Source organism: Pterocles gutturalis, unplaced genomic scaffold (assembly GCF_000699245.1).
Source record: "Pterocles gutturalis isolate BGI_N339 unplaced genomic scaffold, ASM69924v1 scaffold35653, whole genome shotgun sequence".
Classification (NCBI taxonomy): Eukaryota; Metazoa; Chordata; class Aves; order Pterocliformes; family Pteroclidae; genus Pterocles; species Pterocles gutturalis.
Genome location: NW_010121707.1, coordinates 5,829 through 24,205, shown reverse-complemented (window position 1 = coordinate 24,205; position 18,377 = coordinate 5,829). Strand labels below are relative to the sequence as shown.

The 18,377-nt window shown below is 39.8% G+C and overlaps 1 protein-coding gene across 1 annotated transcript in view; it reads right to left on the bottom strand.

The window, feature by feature from the left end:
* Positions 1-6,516: 6,516 nt before the first annotated feature.
* The window catches only part of GPALPP1 (GPALPP motifs containing 1), a 13,171-nt gene continuing 1,310 nt past the window's right edge, over positions 6,517-18,377 (bottom strand). Inside the window, 6 exon segments of the mRNA XM_010077336.1 lie at positions 6,517-6,849; positions 9,152-9,250; positions 9,660-9,824; positions 10,057-10,191; positions 14,269-14,377; positions 18,342-18,377. The exon segment at positions 18,342-18,377 is cut by the window's right edge and continues 29 nt beyond it. Coding sequence (XP_010075638.1) covers positions 6,631-6,849; positions 9,152-9,250; positions 9,660-9,824; positions 10,057-10,191; positions 14,269-14,377; positions 18,342-18,377 — 763 coding nt within the window. The 3' untranslated portion in view covers positions 6,517-6,630.

Genomic DNA, 18,377 nt, shown 5'->3' with positions numbered 1-18,377 from the left:
TTATTTTTTGGCGAAGTGTAGAGGAAAAGGAAACCCCTCCAATTTCCAAGGGTATGCTTCTCAATAGTAAATAAACACCTAGAAGAACACCACTTCCAGGACTCCAGCTCCATGGCTGTTGGTAGGATTGAGCTCAGACATATCCAGCCACCCTGAGGGCTGTAAACATAGCGCTTTCTAAAAGGAAAACTGAGGCCCATACATATAATCACAGGTCTCCAGGATCCACGGCAAGTGGAAAGAAAATCAGTCTCGGCAGCAACTGTAATGTTGATTTACTCATTACTACAGCAGCAACGGCAAAGTGCCCCAGGAACTGCAAACACCATCCACCAGTAGCAGCTTGATGTCTTTGCTCCTTCATATGTGTGCCCCTCTAACCCTTTCACGCTGTGATCCCTGGGGATGCCCAGGGCCTTGCTCCATGTTCGAGAAGAAAACTCAGGAAAGTGTTTGGAATCTGAGGATTTAAAGCACAGCAGAACACAAATTGCTGCATTGGTTAATCCTGGTTGCTCTCGGGCATCCTGGGAGTCCATCTCCCTTTGCCTCTATTAGCAGATAACCTCAATGTCACACAGGCAGTGACATTGTGTCCTTTTTGTTCCTTCATGCTTTATTTCTCCAGCTCTTTTTGGCTATTTGCCTCTTCTTGGGTAGTGACCTCTGGAAAATATTGATTAAAGTGGGAATGAAAGCCATGCAGAGAGGTGTCTGATGGGATTGAAATCCAGCATCCTAACCCTGCACACAGCCATTGCGGATTGAACAGTGCAGTTTTCTGATTTATCTACAACCAATTCAGACAAGAAAGAGAAGCTACAGCAGCATTTCCTTCATGGTAATATTTGATGGTACTACATCTTTGTATCTTCAGCATCTCCTAATCCTGTTAGGAGGAGGAGGAGACGGGCTGTGTGGGGCAGCTCGTGCTGTGGCAATCCAGGAGTGGTGGCTAGCAAGGCAGCAACGTGGGGCCTCCCTGGGACCAACAGGGGTGGACACTGCTGAGGATGATCTTGGTAGGGGGGTCCGAGGTCCCCCCAAGGAAGTCCTAACATGCCCAGTGCTGACCTGGTGCAGGGAGGGAGGGGATGGTTGAGTTTTAGAATTGGCCAGGTGGGCACATGAGCTTGGGCGGCTCCCTGAATCCTGACCCGGGGGACAACCCAGGTGTCTTCACAGGGCTTTTAGTTCCCACCTTGGCCCCAAACCCCAGGCCAAAGCAACATGGCTCTGGAACACACACCAAGTTAGTTTCAGAGCACTCACTTTGGAGATTGCTTCTTCAGAGCTGTTTAAAAAATTAATAAGAATAGTCATGGTGGACTTAGGCCAGCCTGTGTTGGGTAGACTGTCAGATGCTGGCCACAGGACCTGACTCCCTTCTCAGTGGGACAGCAGGTATCAGGGGCTGTAAATGCCCACAGAGATCTGGGCCAAGCAGCCACGATGGATCCAGCCCAATTGTGTGTGACTGTGGGAGCCCCCTGGGCTGTCTGGCCAGACACCAAAGAGGAGTGCTGTCTCCAGGAGGTTCCTTGAGCATGGCTAATGCAGAGGTGGGTCCTGCTGAGCGATGGGGCTGCTTCTCAGGCTTAGGAAAGCAGATGTATACCCGTGGGGCTCTCCTGTTCCGGGATTTCTTGTGTTTGAACAAAAGTCTGGCTTGAGGGATTTAACCAGGGCAGCTGCTGGGTTCAGGGTGGTGTCACCCTGCTCTACTATAAACTCTGCTGTCAAGCTCCAGCAGGCAAAGGGTCTTCTGTTCCATGAGCTGAGGCTGATGTAATACCTCAAGACTCCATCCTCTCTCCATCATGGCTGGGCTCAGGTAAATTCTCTCCTGACTCTAAGCTGATGATGGGTGGCAGCCCTGCACAGGCCAGCAAGATCTGCAGATGGATCCTGGGAAACAAAGGAGTAGCCGCAAAACTCTGCGGTTGTCTGGTTCTTAGAGCCAAGCCACCAGGAGGACCGATGGCTCTTCCAGCACTCACACGAATTGAGACATGTCAAACAGTATTTGGTGATATACATCAAGTGTTTTGCAGCAGCTAAGGTATTGGTATATGTCGAGAGTGAGGCTCCTGGGGAGAGACAGTCAGGAAAGGACAGAGAGATGTGATTTGCTCCACGGCTGGGAAGTTACCAATCTCCTGGTCAGGTGTACACGTGCAAGCACAAGTTGCTACAGCCCTAGGAAGTGAAGCAAGTGATTGTAATGTTAAGCAGCTGAGGGTCTGGGCCAGCCACTTTTTTTTTTTTCCCCTTCTCAAGTCTCCTTATGAGAATTGCTTTTGAATATTTATGTTTGGATTGCTTATTTGGAAGAAGTCACAGCTGCAGCTGCTCCTCCTGAAGTAACAAACAGTCTGTGCTGCTGTCTCCTAGAGACCTCAAGTTCCCACTCTAAAAGAAATATTTTTTTAAAATAAGGCTTGATTTGCCACGCTGATTCAAAATGAGCATAATTTTGAAGAGCAATGGGTTTTATTACTGGTTTAAAGACCAGTGTAAGAAAATAGACAATCAAAACCACAAGGAACAAAGATGGGAATGGTGGAGAAAGGGCTTTGGCCTGCGGTGGTGATGGCTACTGTGGCAGGAGCCAGAAGGGGCCACTGTGAAAAGCTCAGCTCTGCGCAGGCAACACCATCTTCACATCAAGATAGAAAAGAACAGAAATGCCACATTTGGGTGAGTTACTGTTGAGGGTCACCTCTTCCCACTTGAAGCATCAGGAAGATGCATTTCATGCAGCAACGGGGGTCAACACCTGGTGTTCCTCAGTGACTTCAGATAACGAGGCACCATCTCTATTGGTGAGTATATGAGAAAAACCTAAAGCTGTTGTCTGAAGGACACCGTGTAACTTTTTTTCCCCCAGCATATAAAGCGCTACACACAATTAATAAGGACAGGAAATCACATGCATGTGTTTTATTTCAGAATTAGGTAATCACGCAATTAGAAACGATAAGCACTGTATGTGGGTGAGGTGGCTGAAGTTAAGGATGCACATACAGAAGGTTTTCCCAGAATCTGCTTTTTAATGCTATATTACTCTTAAATCAACATCATACAATTTTTTAATTGGCTGGACAGAAGTAACAAAGTTTACATTTCAGAAACAAAACAAGTCCCCAAGCATGAGTAGCCCTGGACTCCTGGAGCTCTCTGGAGCATTTTTAATCTTCCTTTATGTGGAAAAACCCCTTTCCTACTGAAAAGAAACACATCAATGCTTCTTTTGAAAAGAAAGCTATTTTGACAATACTGCTTTTGTACTATGAACATGACACCATCAAAGCCCTAAATAAAATGCATTTCTGCTGCTGTTTATTATTTGGGAAACACACTTTATCCAGGAAAGCCAACATGCAGTGCATCCACTGACTGCAATGGCAGAAGCAAAAAATAACTCTTCATAAATACATATTTGAATAAGAAGAGCAGATTTTTTTCCTCAAGAACAGAGATTTTTCTCAGGTGACAGTATTGCTATACCATATTCTAACATTTTTCTGGATCAAACATAATGGTAGGTCAATATTTTTTTCCTGAAGATGGATGCAAAAAAATCAGAGTTTTACTGCCTTTAATTGTTCCTTAGTAATACAGGATTTATTTTGGTGTTTTGTGTGGGGTTTGGTTTTTTTTTTTTTGCTATTAACATGTAACAGTCCTCAAAATTCCTCTTAAATATCCAACTATCATTTGCTTACCACAAAAGCTTTCTTTTTATTGGCTTCACTATGAATTGCCTTCCATTTGACATTTCAGAAGAAGAGGACCCTACACTTGAACAGAAATTTTTAACATCAGTATTAATAAACTATGTTTATGCCAGCACAAAACAAAGACAAGCACTTTAAAATCTAGGCTGATAGGCTTTTCACATCCAGGAAAACCTCCGACATTTTTTTACAAAACACGGGTTTCCTGATGTGCCTGGAGTCGATACGCCATGACACAGGCTGGTGGTACAGAATAGCAAAAGAATCTATTAAATCCACGTCATGAGCCGGTTACCAGAAATGTTACATAGTAATTATGGCAAGGATTTTCTGTGAAATAAATTCTGGTTTTTCAAATGAGGTTCTGAAAAATCACCCACTAACATTTCTGCAGAAATGCTTTACAGCTTGTCCAAATTGTAGAGGACAGCTCATCTTTTCCCACAAAAGCTTACAGAGCTTGTAATTCACTGAGTTACTGCTTGTTCTAATGACTGTTCGACGGAATGGTTTGGCATTGGTAAGAAGAGATTAGTTTGTGTATTAATGCAATTCAAAAGTTCACTCAATTTACACAAAGTAATTTAAAGTTTAATTTGAACCCTCAACAGTTCCACTTTCCCCCATCTCAAGTTTGTAACACGGATTTCATTGAGCCTTCGAGAGGCTACTTCAGAGCGGAAAAAATAAGATTAAGCAGATGAGAAAAGATGTGTTCCCAACTCACGTCAAGGCTTTACTAATTAGAACCACATGTCCCACATACAGAGGTGTAACATACCACTGCACGGTCACGAAGGGGCTGCCTGCACCCCTGTTAGAAGAGCTCCCCTCCTGAGCAACACTGCAGAGCCCCCGCCCAAACACATCCTGTGAGAGGGCAGGAGACCACGATGGGGCCAGGAAAGGCAGTGAGCAAACAGCAGGGATACAGGATCTGGCCACCTGCAACATCCGATGACCAGTCCTCCATTTGGAGAAGGAGGGACCAAAGAACAAAAATGAAAACAAAGCGCATAACAACACCAAAATCTTAATGCAATCAGCCCTCGTCCCTGCTAGACTCATCTGAACGAGTGAGGACTGCACGGTGTGCTTGTGAGATCCGCTCTCTCAGCATAAGGCAACACCCGATAACAAATTGATTTCTTGAGGCAGTAGGGTTTCCAAAAGTGAGCACGAGGATAATTTTTTGTCAATCATGAAGATTTAGCTAATCACATGATGCTCACCCCAGCATTGCTTTCATTGCCTAAAAAGCCCAGACATCCCTAATACTGCCTTTCCAATTAAGAAATCTACATTTGCTGAATTGCGAGAGATGTTATTTAACTCCCAGCTGCAAAGGAGCTCCCCAAAAGGAAAACAACTGAGAAGGTAGAAACCTAGTGGGACATTGTTTCCTATGCTACAAAAAAGCATGAGGCACTAACAGGAATCTGTTTTAGGGGACAAAAAAAAAAAAAAAAAAAATGACCCTTGTTTAAACCCTCCTCTCGCCTCAAAACAAAAAGGCTCAGACTCGGCTCCCAAAAACTGATTAAAGAAAAGCCAACCACAATACAAAATTAGTCCCTCTTCCTCCTTAAGGCAGAATATTTTTCAGACTGCAAATAAATTGTCTATTAAAAAAAAAAAGCAGTATGTAATATATATAAATATATTGTATTAAGCATTCATTTGTTACATTGAAAATTCTCCCAGACTTCTCAGGAGGTGGAGGCCATGCCTTGGGCTCATGCACATGTGCAATAAAATACCACTAAATTTTTTGCCATTTGTTTCTGGGGCTTGTTGGGCCACTGCTCCATTAACACAAACCAACCCAGACACCGTCTGTCATGGTAGACCTTTTTCAAATTACAGTGAACTCCACGGTATTTAATAGGTAAAAGGTGTCACACTTCCAAACAAGTTCCCAGGGTGTCATGTATAAAGTTATGCTCATATTTAAATACTTTCAGTAGCTCCTCAGAAAGGATCCTAAACATCACTTGAGAAAAGAAAGGATGAAAGCACAAGTTACCAAGTAACACAACTCTTACTTCAGCTCCTCTGCACACACAGAGAAGAGCTAAAGAACTTAAGCATGGATGTAGATTTTTTTTAAATGTCAGATTTATTTCCTGTTTGATACCAAAGGGCTCTTCTGCTCTGCAAATTAACTGACAAAATAAGCTTTATTTTGGTTTATTTTGTTTAGAAAAGATAGATTTTCTGATTATAAGCCCTGCAAATTGAAACTCAAATTAGATTTCTTTTCTTGTATACTACCACTTTATAATGAAATCTGCAAATCTCAATGTTTTATTACTTCTGCTACCACTAGCTCTTCCTGCTACGGTACTGAAATTATACTGCATACATATAAACCTGTATTTATGTACAGACACAGAATCATAGAAATAAGAGCACTGGGTGAACATAAGAGCTGCCATGTGAGTTTATACTCCCCAGCAGGAACTCCAGTCAAGCAATGTCCAGCCCACAAGCCTAAATAGGATTTTTCCATAGCCTTCATGTCAGGCTCAGCAAGAATAGCTTAAGCACAGCAGGAGAAAGAGGAAACTGCCAACTCCAGTGCGAGATCAAATCTAGAGCTCCTTAAAATAATACCTATGTTAATTAATTATTTTTATGCTAACAAAAAAAAGAGTCAATATTTTAAAGTAGCAAATTTACATTATCATTTTTTTATACCATGACTTCCCTTTATCAGCTTAGTTTCAGTACAGACGATTCCGCCCCTAACAGGGTATTTACAGACAAAGAAAAATAGTTAAACATCAGGATATTTATTTTGCATACAAATATTTACAGATAAATACTTAAAAAATAAAGTATTCAAAGTTCAGTTGAATTCACTTCAAAAAAGCTTCATGTTTTCATATTATAAAAACATATTGCCTTTACTGTGCTCAAATTTGCTATTCAGATCTCTGGATTTTCTTATAAGAGCTTTCTTTTGTGCTTCATCAAATCGATTGACTTTGAGATCCTGGTCTCGGTCAAATGGCCTTCTTTCTTGAGGTTTTTTCTTTTCTTCGGATGCTTTGCTCTTTAGCTTTTTCTGATGTATGTCCATGAGAGATTCTGACCTCTTTGACTCCTGGAAAAATGGGAAGAAGGAAGAGGAAATAAAGTATTACAAAATATCAACAACATACAGAAAATCCAAAGGGAAAGATAGGAATTAGGAAGGCTAAAAATTCCAGAAAAAGACAACAGCTTAGTAACTGGAGAACATAATGATAAATTTAGCATACACAGAGCAAACAGCGTGTGCAATCTAATCTACAGTGAGTAAGATACTAATAATTCACTGACATAAAAAATACCCATAATGTTGTCCAATCTCTACAGACAGTGGAGGTAAATTAAAAAAATAATGCAAAAGAAATATAAAAGTTGCTCTGCTAGAATTATCAGAGACAAATTAAGACATGTCAAGAGAAATATCTCAAAGTGAAATATCTCAAAGTGCAGGCCCAGTTTCTTATACACTTTCCCATACCATCTGGCTTTGGTCACTGCTGTGGGCAGGAACAAGCTAGATACCCTTTCAATCTTACTCTCATGCACTCTTGTGTTTCTAGTATGTGCTCTTAACTTTTCAGTCTTTGAATCACCTGTTGCAAGCCCACAGGACAAAGTCACACGTCTGAGCCACAGCATGTGTTCTGCCAAGTCAAGGAAGGACTTCAGTTGCGTTTATTAAAGAGCATGATCCAGCCCAAATACAAGATAAAACTTTTGCTGATTTCACACAGGAGCAGGATTAATTCTCACAAGACTATGTGGACCCTCCTTTACTCCGGTAAAGTGTACTTGTGTATCCCTAAGTAATCAATTTCTTTGACTTTCAAATAATTACAAAGGAGCCATAGGACCAGTCCAAACCAATCCTCTCCTCAGAAAGAGCAAAAGATGAGCAGCTCTATTTTCTCATGTCTAGGAACACAAGATCCTTATTCCAAGGGTTCATTTCCCTTCAGTCTGTGTGCAAACACTTACTTCATCACACATACAAATAATTCATACCTGACGTAAGAAATGATTCTCATGAAAAACAGAAAATGGATAATACTTATTCATGGGTGTAACTGTGTCAATGTTGACAGAATTGCACCAGAGAATGTATATGGCATCAGCACTGAAAGAATTAGCTCTAAGAAATTATTTTAAGAAATGAAGTTCCTGTTCTATGAAAGCATCCTTGATAAAGGTCAGTGGAAAAAAAAGAAAATAACAGAGGAAAAAGCTTTAAAAGAACAACAAAAAAAAAACCTACCTGAAAAATCAGAAAAGAGCTGATTTTAAAAAAACCCCAAACAAACAAAATAAACCAAGAAACACTGTTCTTAAACAAGATGCCTGGTTCAACTTTTTTTTTTTTTGAGATAACTCCTTTAACCTTAAAGACAGTAAAGGTCTATATGTTTTATTCTGGCAATGGTACAGAGCAAAACCCATAGTTTTACATTAAAAGTATTCTACTCTATCTGTAATGACAGTAGAAACAGACAATACAGAAGAAATTTAAGATAGTATGCTAATAGCTCTAGATTTGCAAGCCTCTAAGTCTAGAGGGACGTGTGATTTAATGAACTGCAAATAAATTATTAAAAGTGACAGATAAACTTAAATCATGTAATATAAGCCACGGCTGTGATTCTCAAATTAATTACACTCTCAAGAGACCAGATTGCCTTCCCATAAGACGTCAGGCCACAAATCAGGGAAGACCTGGAACAAACAGCTGTAAGGCAGGCAACAATCCATATACTCTGGTGGACAGGGTTGGCAGACAGAAAAGTGAGAGGGAATTTGACATGTAGTTCAGATTTCTAGTTATAAACATTGGTCTGTGAAAATTATCTGCTTCTGCAGAAATTGAGGAAAACTTCATGTAATTATGTTATTGTAATGAGCAGTTAATATAATTATTTACATAGTGTAATTAATGCATTGATCTGCTTAAGCCCATCAAGCTTCTTTTGGGTTAATGCATATTTTGCCCTAAAAGTTAAACCTTTACTAGTGTTTTATTCTTGGGATGTTGGTAATTTGGAGAAGCAAGCTAATATTTGAATTAAGGTTGTCTACTCCCAAAAACCATGTCCTGACGTGAGGATGATTAAAGGAAGCACCACCTAAAACTGAGACAATATACACAAGCCTCAATTCTGTCACATTGTTTTCAGAAGCAGCTCGAGGACCCAAATCCTGCTCTTGCTGAAGTCAATGGCAAATGTTCTAATGACTTAAACAGCAGCAGGTTTGGGCACTAAAAGGGAAGACTGTAGTGGCATCACCACGGAAACCAGCAGTGCTAGAAATGAGAACTGGAAGAAAAGAGTGAAGAATTAAAGGAAATGCAAGAAGAAGTAGTATTTTGCTATTACACTTACATTGTATGAAGTCACCTGCTCAACAAGTCTCTTGTCTCTCCCAGATAATACAATTTCTTCATTATCTTTACTGGTTGACTTTTTTGACTCTTCTCTTTCCTGATGAGTAGAAGCAAATCACATGCTATAGTAATCAGTATGTCTGAAGTAAAAAGCAAGGAAAACTCTATTTACTTTAATTAAATCTGAAGAGTAGAGGCCAGGATAGAGGCCACCAGATATTTTTTGCTCAGCTTGATAAAAGAAACTGGACACGCTGTAATTGGAAATTCAATGAGCTGATACAGAGTATCTGACTACTACAGAAGGGAGAGGGAATAAATGAATATCAATGTTACTTAAAATCATTATCTCCTTGCCTTTGAGCCTGAATTAATAAGTTTTGGTAACAAAGAAAAACCTGTAAAAAAGTTTCATTGAACAGCTCAGGGTACCTTTACTTTGTTTTCACAGAATATCGACAACATGCATACTGCCTGCAGGTGTATATGCATGAATAAATGCTCACCTTGGCTTTTCTCTCTCTGTCAGCTGGAGTATCTGTCCAAATAGATCTATCGCCTGATTTGTCATCAGCTCTTCTCTTGAATGTTCTTGAGCCAAATCCAAAACTCTTCAGTTCAGGTGGAAGCTCTGTCATCCATGATTCCCTGGTAACTTTCTTAGGTTCATCCTTTACAAAAGAAATATTGGGGGTGGAGGAGCGAAGAGTGAAAAAAAGCAGACAACCAAAAATTTTTGTCTGACTCTCTTAGCTTCCAGAAGAAATAATGGATTTTTCATCTTAACAACTGCAAACACTTAGCATTCAGAGCAAAACTGCAACTGGATTCACACAGAAATAGGCAAAGAAAAACACAAATACACTTCAGCAACAATATTAGAAATTAAGAAATCCAACTTACGCTGTCTGCTGAAGTAAGTTTTTCCTTCATTCTCTGAGCTCTGCGTTCAAACTCTTTAGTCACATCAGACTCCACAGGTTCTTTGGCAGGCATTGGGCCTATGAGATTGTCTTCTTCCTCACTACTATCTGTTACCTTCCAAAAATAAAATATTTCTCTCAGCCATAGTGCTAAGACCATGAAGAAACACTTCCACTTCAGAGGATTAGAATGATTTCGTCTAGAAGAGCATATAAACCTAATGCAATGCATCTGCCAGTCAGGCAACAAAAACCTGGATTACAACTCCAGATTAGACCTTTTCCAACACTTCAACATGAATACTTACTCTCCATGTTTCCAAAAGCATCATCTCGTCAGAGGCAAAACTGCTGGTAAACACAGTGGCAACACACAAAGTCCTGCTACTGTACATGGCTCTGCACACAGCCATGTAGCCTCTGTGGCCACAGATAAATTTGAAACGCACAAGCATTCACCCTTAATACTTTGAGCCTTACTATCACCAGCAACATTTGGATGCATCTCTGTAATAAGGACTGCAATTCTGCACTGCAAGAACTGCCCTGAGCTCAGATTCTGTAAGGATGTTAGAAAGATTAACATGCAAGCTAGGGGACAGGGGCATGCACGGTACTACACCCCTGGGTGTATAGTATCTGCCAGTCTAATCTCTTGGTTCTGTCATTCAGTGCTTCTATCCCTTTTGACATTGCATTCTAACGAATTATTTGGAGAACTGCTCAAAAAACAAAGTCTGAAAAGGACTAGAAGTTAATAAGAATCTTTGGGGATGCTAGCAGTTGTACAGAAAGCTCACAGGGCCCTCCAAGTTAAAGCAGTAGAGATATAGACAGAGGCACAACTAGACAGAAAAAGGTGATGTCACAGCGCCCTGGAAACAAAGCTAAGGTGCCTAATACCTACAAAAGTGAAAAGATTTAGCTACAGCCTGAATATGGGCGATAAAGTAACGGGAGTAGGATGATCACAAGGCTGTATACTCAGGAAGCACATAACATTACCTGAGAATATAAGGTGGTGGCAAAGAAGTTTCAAAGGAAGGATGAAGAAGGTGGGGAGGAATGGCTTGTTTTTGTTATGTCAAACTTTGGTTACCACATGGACATCCTAGAATCAAGATACTACATCATCGTAGAAGATAAGGGCTCAAGAGCAATCAGCAGTGGAAAAACAGTATCAGGAGTCTTCTGTGTAAAATAAGGTGCCCAAGGCAGAGGTGACCCAATGGAGAACACAAGAATGGAGTAAAGAACCTCACTAGAAGAGTCACCTCATGGGAACACGGGGAACAGAAGATGAGTGAAAAGAGATCAGGAAGGTATCCTGCTACAGTGAGTTCAAGCCCAATACTTCAGGCTGCTCATAGCTGGCATCCTACTGCTGTAGAAGGATTTAGGCTAAGGAAGACAGCAGGTGTGAAATAAGCCACTTTACTCTTATGTGTGCCATTTGTTACAGAAACTGGCGTGCTTTAATGACACTGCTCCAAGCTACCCAACCCAGTTGGCCCTGTCTACCTTTAGGAGTCAGCAAAGGTATAAACAGTGGGGAAGGCAAGCTTCAGGTAGCAAGAGACACAGCTAGGTTTGGGTGTGGACCACAAGGTGCAAGAAGAGGCTTAGCAAATTTAATGGCTGTATGATAATTTACATGAAATGGATCTGAAAGACTGAGGAGGGTGAGAAATAACCAGTTGTTTATAAACATACTGTGAATATGTAACACCAGTTTCTCTTGTAATTTTTTCTCAAAAACATTTACATAGTCAATCTTTCACTAATTATCTACCTCTCCGATATTGCTTTAACTTTTAGAAAATGGGGTGACTGCATTCTCTCTCTCAGGAACTGGTGCAGAAGAGAAATACCCATCTTGAGAAACCAAGGTAGTAAAACACTTCCCTCTCCCTGTGTACAAACAAATTAAAAAAAAATGCAAAGATATAAGGCATTAAAAAAAAATTGTATTGTAAAGTAGTTGAAGATGAAAGACAAATTCCACACTGAGTTTTAATTGAAGAAGAATGTCTCATTTCCTTTCTCATTAGTTCCAAGTTCAATTCACTCCACTACCACCTGCCTCAAACAAGATGAAATTAAACAAACATTAAAAATACTGCCTTCAAGTTTGAAGGGAAAATCAATATAAACTGAAGAGTCAGCATGGAATAAGCTGCCTCTAAATATGTACTAAAATACAAAATAATTAAATAAATTGAAACAAAAAGGTAAAAAACAAGAATATTATTAGGAAGAGAAAAAATCTAAGTTCTGTAATAGCTGTAACAAAGCTGATGCTAGAAAGTCTACTTACAAGAAAAGAGACTTTTTTGTTTGTAAAATATATAGCAAACGAGTTTTGACATCCCTGCCTCAAGAGATCTGTCATTATGATAAACTGCTTAATCGTTATTTGGACTTATAAGACGATGAGTATCTTAAAAATGTCAGACAATCATTCTTCATGAAGGATTATGTCAACAGTTGCTGTAGGAGGCTGGAGAACGATATACTTCACAACTACTAATCAAAAAAAGTGAAGTTCCAGAGCAGCCTTTGCTTCACTCCTTCCTAGCGTGTCCCATAGTGTCTGGGAGTTAAACTTAAAAATTCAAGTATTTTAGAAATAAACAGTATAACAGTGGAAGCAAAAGTTAACTCTCACAAGGAATTAATATTTAGTTTATCAGAGCATGAGAGAGATTCAATTGCCTAAACACTAGTATCCAGCATGCTTTTTGATGCCTTAGGGTATCCTGCCTGGTTTAAGAGGTGCTGCTAAGGAAGGATGCAAGCTTCTCTAAGGTGCTACTCTCTATCTGCCAGCCTGCTGCAGAGGATTCTCATCTCTCAGAATGGTACTAGGGGCCCTTGTTTAGGGAACTGAAGCTTATCATAGAATCAGAATGGCTTGGGTTGGTAAGGACCTTAGAGATCACCGAATTCCAACCTCCCTGCCATGGGCAGTGACACCTTCCACTAGACCAGGTTGCTCAAAGACTCATCCAACCTGGCCTCGAACACCTCCAGGGATGGGGCATCCACAGCTTCTCTGGGCAACCTGTTCCAGTGCCTCACCACCCTCACAGTAAAGAATTTCTTCCTAATACCTAATCTAAATCTGCCCTTTTTCAACTTAAAACCATTACCCCTTGTCCTGTCACTACACTTCCTGATCAAGAGTGCCTCCCCATCTCCCCTGTAGGCCCCCTTTAGGTACTGGAAGGCGACTATAAGCTCTCCCCCAGAGCCTTCTCTTCTCCAGGCTCCCCCAACTCTCTCAGCCTGTCCTTGTGCAAGAGATGCTCCAGCCTTCTGATCATCTTCATGGCTCTCCTCTGGACTTCCTCCAACAGGTCCATGTTTTTTTTATGTTGGGGGCCTTACAGCTGAATGCAATACTCCAGGTACTTCCCCAATCTTCCCCATACTTCTAGCTGTACTTTATCACACATCTTATTACTGAATGTTCTTTAGTAGTATATGCATTATTTTGTGGCTACGGATTAGACTACAGGAATTAGTTTTTATGTAACCTGATAAGAGCAGTCAAAAAACACAAACCAAAAAAATGCGTTAGTGTCACCGTCCTGCTCTGCCTTGCTCCCAGTTACAGGTATCATCTTGCTATTGATAAGAACAATTAATGACACCATAGCATCACTCTTGATTGCATTCTTTTGGATAAACTTATCTAATGCATGCACTAATAAACATTTTTAAGAAGGACAAGATAAGTGAAATATTCAATCATTTTGCTCCCCCCATCAGCAAAGGAGTAAAAGCTTGATTTATAGGTAAATATTTTCACTCTATCAGGCTGCATTACTTATTTCATGTCTTTAAAAAACCTGAACTTTGCCAGGATGTTCACTTGTGAAGGACATCACACCAAAAGAAAGAATGGAAAAATATTAAGAAGAATCACTGTCACTGCAGTTTAGGATTCCAGATGTCTTGGGCATCATCTGTCTAAGAGTAAAACCACAACAAGCCAGACCAGATTTTTTCTTTTTTAAGGCTTATTTATGCTTTAGTATTTGACTCAGGCAAAAATATGCCAAATACTTTCTGATCTAGAATTAAACTGTCATGCTGGAAAACATGGCTAGTAGACTTTTTCAGGCTCCTATTTGTTTAAATATTTTAGCCAGGTTGTACTAAAACAAAAGACTTCTGTTTTACAAACCTGGGTATGGAATTCTGATGAAACAGACGGTCCTATGGAACATCTGCTATTCCCAGTGTGCTGTGAAGGTTTCCTAAAGCCAGGCGGTAACGCAGGACCTATAATGGGCCTTGAGGGAGGAGGAAAAAAAAAAAAAGAAAAAAAGAAAAAAAGAAAAACTTGGGTTTTAGTTGGGGTGTCAGGGGAAGGAGATAACATAACCAACATGGACAGTACATTAAATGACAGCCTTCCACTGTTTGCTTCAGGAACAAAATGTAATAGATTAGTACAAAAATAAAAATCAGATGCTGATGAGAAGTGTGATTCTCCTTCCTCTCCATGACAAGTGTGCCCCCTATGCACACACCATAGAAATAACTGAATAAGAAGAGACTATCACCGTTTTCCAGAAGGACCTCTGCAGATAGCTGGGATGCAAGAAAACTGGGGAAGCTGCAATGTGGAGTCAAGGAAATCCACTTCTGTCTTCCCTAGCTTCCCTCACCAGATTCAAGAACAATGAAAGGTAGGAGGTCAAATACACGCTATTCTTTTTCTAGCAACAAAGCTGATTTTGTTCATGCTTGCTTTGCACCACAGTTTCACTGCCCTTCAATAAACAGAATCAGTGAACTGCTCTGATCTTAATTTTATTTTCCCCTGGAGTGGGGACAAGAGGAGAAGAAAAGTTTTGTGATCCCATGTAACTTCACCAATTTGTTTTTCTACAGCAGCTCTGCAAGCAGGATAATTCAATTGTCTCCAGGAACACAGAAAGGTGAGAATCTCTCTTCAATAGTGAAAACAGCTCAAAGCATACTACAAACTGCGCTTGCAGTACTGAAAAGACTTTTGTATGAGCTCCTCTTAATAATCTACCATCATATTTTTTAAAGCTAATACAAGCTAATTAAAAACCCAAACAATTATCACCTGAAGAAATATCCAAGTGACAGTATCTTCACAATGTATCAGCAGAGACTTTGTTCATTATGATCTTCGGTTTCTGAGCTTTAGGGCAATCAAATGTAACACAGCATCAATTGAATTATGCTAATTATGGTCTTCTACTAAATTCCGCATAATCTAATCAGTACAGCCCTGCTGTAATGATACTATTGTCAGGATCTGAAGAGGAAAAATAAAAAGCAGAAAGTCCTGCCAGAAAGCCAACCAGAGACAGACAGACACAAGCAATAAGTGTGAACTCAGAACAGGACAAGGGCGCTGATGAGGTTTCAAACCCAGGCAAGAGGTCTGAGTTGAATTTCAAGTACCACCTCCACCTAGCTACTGAAAAAAAGAAACAGCTTTTTTTCCCTTTGTTCCCTTCTGACTGTTTTTCTTGTTAAAACTACATTTTAAGTTCTCGATACAATTTAAAGAGATGAAATTTAAACCCATACAGATATAGCCAAAATATATTTTAGTATACAAGTACCTTTATTTTCCCTGGAAAGTGAGTTAAACCAAACTACAAAAAAAGCTTTTTACTAAAAGATCTATGTTGTGGGCTGTATCTGTGCAACTTGTGAAAAAGAGCAGATCTCAAATACTCTGCCTTGCTTCTGTCACAGCTCAAAGGCTCTTCCAAGGAATACAAAAATGGTTCCCATATTCATCCCTCCTACGCTTTCCACTTCTATGCTTTTTTTTTCCCCCAACATGAGTAACACTGTTGCTGGGGTCTTTCCTCAGCAGCACACAGTCAATAAGATTCTTGACAGTTTCCTGGATGTCCAAAGGCTCTCTGAACAGGTAAAGTGAATCTAAACGAAACTGTTAAACGCATTTTGCTGCTGTTGGCAATTTGGGTAACTATCTATACGCATTCAAAAAACCACCCCAAACTTATCATGAATTAAGCTTTCATTTAACAAATACTGGATTTCATATACAGCAAAGAACACTTTCCTGTTGTTGGACTTGGAGTCCTTGCTAATGCATGTTTGAAGATGGGGATTTCAGTGTTCTTCTGAACGTTTAACTTAAAATTTTTAAAGATAACCTTCACTCTTTACCTTGATATGTGAATACTTCGGGAATACTTACAAATACTGTGCTTCTGTCTAACATTGATAAACAGCAACATACTCTCCAAAGTTGAAGGAAATCTGCTCATATATGCATTTCATGCTGCAGTGATTCAAGTCATTTTTAACAAGCTGCAAATTATCACGTGAGCTGCTCCTAATCATGAACACATTGCTTTGACAAGTTTGGAAAGATGCAACAGAACAAAAGCTTCTCTGAAAGAAAGAGTATGTCACACAGAGCTAATAAACAGTATGTCCATACATTGAAATAAACAGCCTGCATTTGTTTCAATTATTCATGGCTAGATCCTCAGCTAGCAATCTGCTCAATGCCAGAGGCAATGCAGCAGGGAGACAGTTAACAGCATTGTGTCTACACCATGCACAGCTTATGTGCCTCAGTGTGTTAGCACAAACAGACTGCCAGGTGCACAGGGGTGGAAGATAGACAAGGCTCTTCCCACACATCACACCTTTCCCCCCTATTCAGGGAATCAGGGCTGGGTGCAAAACAGCTCTGCTCAATATGCTTTCCCAGTGTGTGCTAGGAGCACTTTTACAGTGAGCTAAGAAAAAAAAAAAACAAACAACTTAGCAAGTGCCTTTTACTTCTTTAATCTCTCACACTCACAGACACAGGGCAGACTCTTGTCCTCTGAATGTAAAATTCAAGCTATCCACCATTTGGAAATAAACCGTTAAGTAGAAATAAAATTTGGGTGAACAGACAAAAGACTAAGATCATGTGATGGGTGACCACCTCTGTTACTGCTCATCTCTCTAACCTTCAAACTACAAGTTGCCTCTTCCTCCTCTTTTTCTTTTTACACTTTGCCAAAACATTTTACCAGAGGAGTATTCATATCAGGAAAGCAAGAAAGCTACCTCTGCTGATATTAAAAGGTACAAGCATTTATTTGCTTTATTAGAGATCACATTATTTTTAGTGACTTCCTAAATTTTATAATTAAAGTAACATATCAGAAAAGATATGTATGTTACTCTTGAGATCCATCAAATAACCAAATGAGCCCACCAAGCATGATACCCACAATTACAAGAGTTTGACAATTACAGTAAATCGTAACCAAACAGATGAAGAGGACACTTCCAAATAACCTTAGTTACATAAATTCTTGTTTTCCTAACTGCTGCCAAGCACCATAAAAATTTATCCAAACTACAAGAGATTTCAAATTTGAAATCAACAACAAATTGAGTCACTTTCCTGGAACTGAAAACTCATACCTGACAGGTATTGATTTATTTTATCTACCATGTCCCTAATGCTCTAAGGAAGGTAACAGTGATCAACGGACTCTCTTGTATCTTTCATCAATAAGTGTACCCTTGGAAGTACCAATTTCACTACGGATTATAATTTCAAATTATAGTGGAAAGTGCACAGACTGATGTAAAGACTAGAGGGCTGTGACACACAGTTAAATTCTGCATAGAAAATCCATAAATTTTTTTTTTCAGGAAATTATTTTATAATTCCATGCAATCGAATGGAAAGCTTCCTGGTAGAGGCTATAAATAATGCTTATTTCCTTAGACATGACATCTTGCTTTCTAGAAGCCTACACTGTTCAGATTAGTTTTCTGCCTGGAGGCACCTAAACAATAATCCTTGGTGCATTAGCAGATGACAATCCCAATAATTTGTATTGTATTGCACCACACAAAAGCTAACTACCCTACTCCCTCGCAGTCCAGAATGAACTACAGAACTATGGGCCCTTGTATCTGTAACTTGTCTCTTCTGCATGGATCTGAGACCTATCATAAGAAATGGAAGAAGTTTGACATTCAGAATGTAACTCTATTCACATTTGTTGTTTTTCTCTCCAACATTCAAGTCAGGACTAGGAGGGCAGTGTGTTCTGTTTCCAGGGAACGCTACTTTTGCTCTCAGAATGTGAAGGATGCAATCCGAATCATCTGAATCGGAAGTGCACAATTGAAGTGTTCTGTAATAGTGCCACAAAATATTTTATCTAAAATAACTGTGTTTTAAAGACAAGAGTCTGAATATAATTCCATTTTAATTACCTCTCTGGAGAATCATCCTGTTTTTTAAATCCAGGA